The sequence below is a fragment of the Somniosus microcephalus genome, chromosome 1 (genome assembly GCF_052327205.1).
Source record: "Somniosus microcephalus isolate GS21.2 chromosome 1, FLI_Smic_1.0, whole genome shotgun sequence".
Taxonomy (NCBI): Eukaryota; Metazoa; Chordata; class Chondrichthyes; order Squaliformes; family Somniosidae; genus Somniosus; species Somniosus microcephalus.
In genome coordinates, this window is record NC_140987.1 from 455,980,562 (window position 1) to 455,988,408 (window position 7,847).

The 7,847-nt window shown below is 47.8% G+C and overlaps 1 protein-coding gene across 7 annotated transcripts in view; it reads left to right on the forward strand.

Annotated features, from left to right (window-relative positions):
- The window catches only part of mcf2a (MCF.2 cell line derived transforming sequence a), a 257,660-nt gene extending 254,545 nt beyond the window's left edge, over positions 1–3,115 (forward strand). For 5 of the 7 annotated variants that reach the window (XM_086002147.1, XM_086002184.1, XM_086002193.1 and 2 more), the window contains one exon: positions 2,558–3,115. In XM_086002147.1, the coding sequence (XP_085858273.1) occupies positions 2,558–2,607 (50 nt within the window). In that variant the 3' untranslated portion in view covers positions 2,608–3,115. Of the gene's footprint in view, positions 1–2,442 lie in introns of all 7 variants that reach the window. The other 2 variants (XM_086002156.1, XM_086002175.1) reach the window with 1 other exon arrangement.
- The last annotated feature ends 4,732 nt before the right edge of the window (positions 3,116–7,847 follow it).

Consider the following 7,847-nt stretch of genomic DNA (forward strand, 5'->3'; position numbering starts at 1 on the left):
ATATCTTCAGCCAAGAAAAGCCACTCTTGGCAACCATTGGCAATGCATCATAAATAACAGCATAAAAACACTGTGCCCAGATATTGCCGTTGAGTGTGGTTGTGGCAGGTGAACAAAGAAACAGGAGGAGGCCATTCAGCCCCTTGAGCCTGCTCCGCCATTCCATTAGATCAGGGCTGATCCGTACTGACGTAAGAAAACTACTAGGAACTTGGTCTGAGTATTAAACAAAGCTCTAATCAACTGTTTTTCAAAATGGAGATCTAGTTGTGTCCTTCACTAGTTCCTGTTAAAGAATGTCCTGAGCAAGCTGGGCCCATGCCCGAGTATTTATACTCTCCCTGGACAGCGCCACCCGCAGGCCGCCCATTATCATTTCATAAGTCATTTCCACGTGAATGACAAGATTCATGTCACGTACCTCAACTCCATTTACCCGCCTTTGCTCCACATCCCTCGATACCCTTCCCCAACAAAAATCTATGCGTCTCAGTCCTGAAAGCTCCAATTGACCCCCAGCGTCCACAGGCTTTTGGGGAGAGAGTTCCAGATTTCCACTGCCCTTTGCGCCATTGTTTGTGACGCAGTCGGAGGTTACAAGAGACTTCAGGAAGAAACTCCCAGTACTGTAGCTGCTTGAGTGAAAGCTAAACCATTGAACGTGTACCACTGGTTTACGCATAAACTGCTGCAGTTGCTGTGGCTGCCATCAATGGACAGAAAATCATAGAATCACCCAGCACAGATGGTGGCCATTCGGCCATTGCTTCCGCTGCCGGCTCTCTGAATGAAGGAGTTGTCCACCTAGTCCCATTCCCCTGACCTTTCCCCACGCCCTGTCATGGAAAAATCATAGACGAGGCATGCCCGGAATTCCCGATTTGCATTCCCAGCGGGTGATGTCCCTGCACCTGGCGTGCAGACATGTAAAACTTTCTAACGGTGGACCATGCCCCTTGTGTGTTTCCCCACTTTCCTCTTTGATTGCTGACACAATCCACGACTGCATTGCTGAAGAAGGCAGAATGGCCCTTTAAACTGTTACCTTAATTCCAAGCTTAGAAATGATAGTAGGCGATATCAACAAATACTTAACATAGATACATAGAAGATAGGAGCAGGAATAGGCCATTCGACCCCTCGAGCCTGTTCCACCATTTAATGAGATCATGGCTGATCATCCAAATTCCGTACCCTGTCCCTGCTTTCTCCCCATATGCCTTGATCCCTTTAGCCTTAAGAAATATACCTAACTCCTTGAATATATTTAATAAGTTGGCCTCAACTGCCTTGTGTAGTAGAGAATTCCACAGGTTCACCACTCTCTGGATGAAGAAATTCCTCCTCATCTCAGTCCTAAATGGCTTACCCCTTATCCTTAGACTGTGACCCCTGGTTCTGGGGTCTTAACACATTTGTTTGCCCGTTGTTTTAATTGCCGGCGTTCACCTGTTCACAATAAAGGGGTTTGATGCCTGAGTTAAACTAGCGGACAGAAGGAACGTTATAGGAATGCATTTAAGCATTCGTCCATCAGTAATTTATAGGCCAGACTTTCTTGAGATGTAACAACAGAAAATGCTGGAAAAACTCAGCAGGCCAGGCAACATCCGTGGAGAGAGAAATAGAGTCAACGTTTCAGGTCGAAACCCTTCGTCAGAACTGAAAAAACACAGGAAATTAAACAAAAGTCAGTTTGGGGGCTGGGAAATGGGGGAGGGGATGAAAGAAGAGACATTAAGAGATATTCAAGGTGAGACGAGATGGTAATAGGACAGGTAAAGAAACAGACAATGGCTCTAGATGAAGTGTGAAATGCAGAGTGAAAGACAGCTGCCATGTGGGAGAGAGGGAAACAAGGAAAAGGCACAAACCGAAAGTGTGGATAAAAAATATAAAAATATAATAGGGGCCGAGGTTATGATCTGAAGTTGTTGAACTCGATATTGAGTCCGGAAGGCTGTAAAGTGCCTAATCGGAAGATGAGGTGCTGTTCCTCGAGTTTACGCTGAGCTTCCGTGGAACAATGCAAGAGGCCAAGGACGGTGAGGTCTGAGTGGGAATGGAGCGGTGAATTGAAATGACAGGTGACCAGAAGCTCGGGGTCCCCCTTACGGACTGAACGGAGGTGTTCCGCAAAGCGGTCACCCAATCTGCGTTTGGTCTCCCCAATGTAGAGGAGACCACATCGTGAGCAGTGAATACAGTATGCTAGATTGCAAGAAGTACAAGTAAATCACTGTTTCAACTGGAAGGGGTGTTTGGGGCCCTGGACAGTGGGAAGGGGGGAGGTATAAGGGCAGGTGTTGCATCTCCTGCGCTTGCACGGGAAGGTGCCGGGCGAAGGGGAGGGGGTGCTGGGGTCTGCTGATCAGAAATCTACACTAAGGAGACGTTTGTGGTTTAAGTGTGGAAAGTGCAGCCTTGTGTTTTGTCTTTCAGGGTTGGAGATTCACAAGATAAGAAAAGTCAATTCATCACCTTGAGCTGACTGATGCAGGAGACCTGGCCCCTGATACATTCGGTGCTTAGCTTATCCTCTCTTTTTCTCAAACAGCTTCTCCATATCTTGGTTTCCTCTCGTGTTGGAGAAACTTTGCAGGATGAATGTTTCTCCATCTGTACTTCATACCTCTAGTCAGCAGGGACCCGTGGAATCCATCCCACAACTCATGGATGAGGAGGAAGCCGTTTCTTAAGGCAATAAACTCAGAGCAGGGTCTTGATGGTGTGACTCTGTAAACCGCAAGAGAGTAAAAGACATTCAGAGACGGAGTGATGAGCAGGGACCCGAACCTCTTACCACCATTAAGGCAAAGACACACATTCATGGGCAGCTCCATGTATCTGCTACATTCTCCTGACTGAATTCTTGGGTTCTTGTGCTGAACACAGAGCAGAGCCTCCTCGTTTTGTAATTGCTAAGTATTTTGTGTGTGGATACTAGATCATTCTGAGGAGATAATGTTTACATAATCCATATTTTTGATGTTGCGTTAACATAGAAAAATAATATAACTCCGGGTATGAAAGTTCTATGTTTTTATCAATTATATATGTTGACATTGTTGACAATCATTGCTGATTTTTATATGTAATTATAACTGTCACAAGGCTTCTTATGGAAGTATTTATTGCGTTGGTATGTTTTCATACTTTATTTGTGTCTGCAGAGAAGACTAGAGATCCCCAGTGCTCCCATTGGCCTTCCACTCGTGTCCCATCTTGCACTGCGCCCCTTGTGATTGGCAGCTCATGCCTTCCTCCTGTCACAATCCTTTGACAGCTTGGAGGGCGTATTGCCTCTTTCCCATAGCTTGCCTTCTTTGCCCCTCTGACGGGCCTCTTTTCTTTTCTGCCGTGTCCTCCTGACGCCTCATATCCTTCTCGCCTGGATCCACTGGATTGGCGGCTTGATTCCCATCTTCCGCTCTGCGCACCGAGCCACTCTTTCGAAGATCACCAATCGATCAGGTTCAGAGGCCAAAAAACCCGGATCACCAGAACCGATGGGGAAATTAGTGGGAGGGACGGGATCAGCCATTCTCCCAGGAAATATTAATTTAATATTTAAAACAACAGAAAAATATAAATCCATTAAAAATGTAAACGCCTTTCCCATTACATCAGGTTGCAGTCCCTGAATCATTGTTGTTAACTTTTGTGATTCATTGCATTGCCCTCATACCATTATATTCACTGAGGCAATACTAGAGAATATGTTTCTTTCTCCTATCTGTTTCTCTCTCGTAGAAACATAGAAGATAGGAGCAGGAGTAGGCCATTCGGCCCCTCAAGCCTATTCCGCCATTTAATGAGATTAAGGCGGATCATCCAAATTCAGTACCCTGTCCCTGCTTTCTCCCCATATCCCTTGATCCCTTTAGCCTTAAGAAATATATCTAACTCCTTCTTGAATATATTTAATGAATTGGCCTCAACTGCCTTGTGTGGTAGAGAATTCCACAGGTTCACCACTCTCTGGGTGAAGAAATTCCTCCTCATCTCAGTCCTAAATGGCCTACCCCTTATCCTTAGCCTGTGACCCCTGGTTCTGGACTCCCCGACCATCGGGAACATCCTTCCTGCATCTAGTCTGTCTAGTCCTGTTAGAATTTTATAAGTTTCAATGAGATCCCCTCTCATTCTTCTAAACTCCAGCGAATATAAGCCTAATCGACCCAATCTTTCCTCATACGTCATTCCTGCCATCCCAGGTATCAGTCTGGTGAATCTTCGCTGCACTCCCTCCATGGCAAGAACATCCTTCCTCAGATAAGGCGACCAAAGCTGCACACAATACTCAAGGTGTGGTCTCACCAAGGCCCTGTACAACTGCAGCAAGACATCCTTGCCCCTGTACTCAGATCTCTCTTGCTCTCTACCTCTGTTGTGCACTCTCCAACACTTACTGCCCTTCTCAATTGTATCTGACCTGCTGGTGATGCCAACCGTGCCATCGCATGTAGGTAGACCTCATTCACCCAAAGAGCTGCCAGACCTTCACTTCATCACTCTTTCATCTGTCGTTCACCTTCCTTCTCGTCTGTCTATCCTCCATCCCTTCACACTCATGCCATTTTTATATTTATTTGATCCCTTCAGGGACAGTCGCTGTTACCGGTGCTCTTCAGCATGCACCAATCCATGAGAATGAATTGGCTTCACATACACTGAAGAGCATGGTGAAGGCTGAGAATCAGTTTGATGGAATTCCAACCACAGTCAGCTCCTGAGCAGCAACAGAGGCAGAATGGCTCTGCAAGGCACCGGCATCTTCGCTCCTCTCGGTGTAACTGGGGGCCTTTTGAAATACACTTAGACAGTGAAACTGCAAAAAACATCAACCATGTAGAACTAAACCTGGAACTCGCTGCTGACGGAAGTGGTGGAAGCGGAGACACTCAATGTTTTCAAGGGGAGACTGGATAGGCACTTGAGGGAAATAAACTTGCAGGGCTACGGGGATAGAGCGGGGGAATGGGACTGACTGGATTGCTCTACAGAGAGCTGGCACCGACTCGATGGGCCGAATGGCCTCCTTCTGTGCCGTTATGACTCTTAATCCTTAGCATGTATATCTCCGCCAAGCTCTAATCTTGCTACGCATTCAGCGTTTAGAATATGCGGAACATCTTCCGCATTACAACCTCGAGCCATTCACCATGCACTATAGTATCCCCTGATCCCCTTCAGTAGTTCACTTATTTCCCATTGTAATTAATTTTAAAGGCAAGCATGGTAACTATCCCATACTGAGCTGATTATTTAATCCTTATTTATCTATTTATAATATTTACCGTTTTGTTTGTTGCATTGTGCTCAATGCTGTCACTTCTGTAAGGGAGTGTGTCTCCACAGTGACACTTTTAAAGTTGAATGGCGTGGTAGCCCAGTCAATGTTCCCTCTTCTTTTTGGTGTGCGGTCCCTTTAAGTGACTGGGCGGCCTATTCAAATTTCCGCGCACGTGCGCGGTTTCTCCCATGTAAAAGGCGGTGAGCGACCTGCGCGGGACCTCCAGACCGCTGCGTGGCCTAGCGGGAATGTTGAGCCCACTTTTCTTTATTCTCGGGATGTGGGCAAGGCCGTCACTGGCAAGGCCGGCATTTATTGCCCGTCCCTAGTTGCCCCGAACTGAGGGGCTCGCTGGGTCACTTCAGAGGGCAGTTAAGGGTCAACCACGTTGGTGTGGGACTGGAGTCACCTATAGGCCCAGACCGGCAGGGTTCCTTCCCTAAAGGGACATCAGTGAACCGCGTTGGGTTTTTATGACGATCCGACAGATTCATGGTCACTTTTACTGAAACTAGGTTTTTATTTCCAGTTCTTTTAAACTGAATTCCAATTATCAAAACTGCCCACGGAGAGATTTAAATTCATCTTCTCAGGATTATTAGTTCAACCCTCTGGATTAGTGGTCCAGTAACATAACCACTACACACGGAACCTGGGAACAGGAATAGGCCATTTGTCAAACTGCCTTGGTGGGATTTGAGCTCTCATTCCCTGGATTAACTGGCCCAGTAACATAATCACTGCGCTACCTTAGGAGCTGAATGAAAAGAAAGCTTATGCAGTGAATTTAATGCCTCCATCCCCTAGACCCTCTGGATAGAACCACGCTGTCACTCATTTCATTTTTATGTATTGCCATTTTGCCATCGCTTGTTGTTATTCAAAAATATTCAGCTACAGTCTGCCCTCCTTTCATAAGAACATAAGACTTAGGAGCAGGAGTAGGACATTCGGCCCTTCGAGCCTGCTCCGTCGTTCAATAAGATCATGGCTGATCTTCGACCTCAACTCCACTTTCCCGCCCGATCCCCATATCCCTTGATTCCTCTAGAGTCCAAACATCTATCTCGCTCCACCTTGAATATACTCAACGACTCAGCATCCACAGCCCTCTGGGGTAGAGAATTCCAAAGATTCACAACCCTCTGAGTGAAAAAATTCCTCCTCATCTCAGTCCTAAATGGCCGACCCCTTATCCTGAGACTGTGCCCCCTGGTTCTAGCCTCTCCAGCCAGGGGAAACAACCTCTCAGCATCTACCCTGTCAATTCCCCCTTAGAATCTTATATGTTTCAATGAGATCACCTCTCATTCTTCTAAACTCCAGAGAGTATAGGCCCATTCTACACAATCTCTCCTCATAGCACAACCCTCTCATCCACCTCAGGTTCCTCTCTACAGATCAGTGTATTGGATAAGTCAATTATCTCAACCCAGGGTCAGTGTTAGTGAAGGTGACTACAACTGTATTAAAGCAGCCTCCCTCCAACTTCATGAAATCCAGCACCAAAGAGGAAGCTCTAACTGATCTGGCGTCCTTGAATTAGGATGTGCAAATTCTGACAGCAATGACTTAGAGTCATAGGGCTAGATTTTCAGTTGCTTGCGCCAGCAGTTAGCGCCTTAAGAGAAGTGATTTCCGGGCGCTATGCGTGTAGCGCCCGGGCGCAGTGCAGTTTGCGCCCCACCCCAAATTAAGTTGCCCGTTAGCGCCGGCGCAAAGTTTAGCGCCCGCCCGGATGCGCGCGCAGAAAATGACGTCACATCCTCGTGCAACGCCCTTTGGCCGCCCCGATTGCAAACTTCAGTCGGACCGCCCCATTGTGCGGCGGGCGGCCGGAGCGTTTGGAAAAAGGAACGCAACACAACCAGCGCGGGCCCCGGGGGGCGCTAATTAAAGGGAACGTCCTCTCCAGTATAAAGGCCATCCTTTTTTCTGAAAACAGTCTTGTGCAACGCATTTCTGGAGACACAACAAGGAGGATAGCTAACTGGTTTCAAGCAGCAAGAGCCAGGTATTTTTGGACTCAGGCAATAGCGCTGCAAGTGGCCATTTGGAAATTAGACTGTTTGCCAGGATTTGATGGGGGTTGCATGGGGTGCCAACGCGGAGCTGCAGCTCCATGTCCGTAGGGCTCGCAGACGCATTGTGAGAGGGGCAGCCCTGGCTAGAGGCAGAGGGGGCTACAGGCGTCGGCCACGTAGGCCTTACCCAGTCAGGCTATACCGCCAGCAGCGCTCCTACCTAAACATGAGTGCCGCGCGATGTGTTAAAAGGCTCCGATTCCGAAAGGGGGTGATTGCAGAGATCTGCCACCTGCTTCGCCGAGATCTGCGGCCAAAGCTCAGGTGCAGGACGTCTCTGTCGGTGGAAGTGAAGGTGACGGTGGCATTGAACTTCTATGCCACCGGCTCCTTCCAATACGCTGCTGGGGACATAGCAAACATCTCCCAGTACGGCGCGCATCGCTGCATCCGCCAGGTGACCGAAGCACTGTTCAGAAGGAGAAGCCAATTCATCTCCTTCCCCATGGCCCTGGAGAGCCAGCATC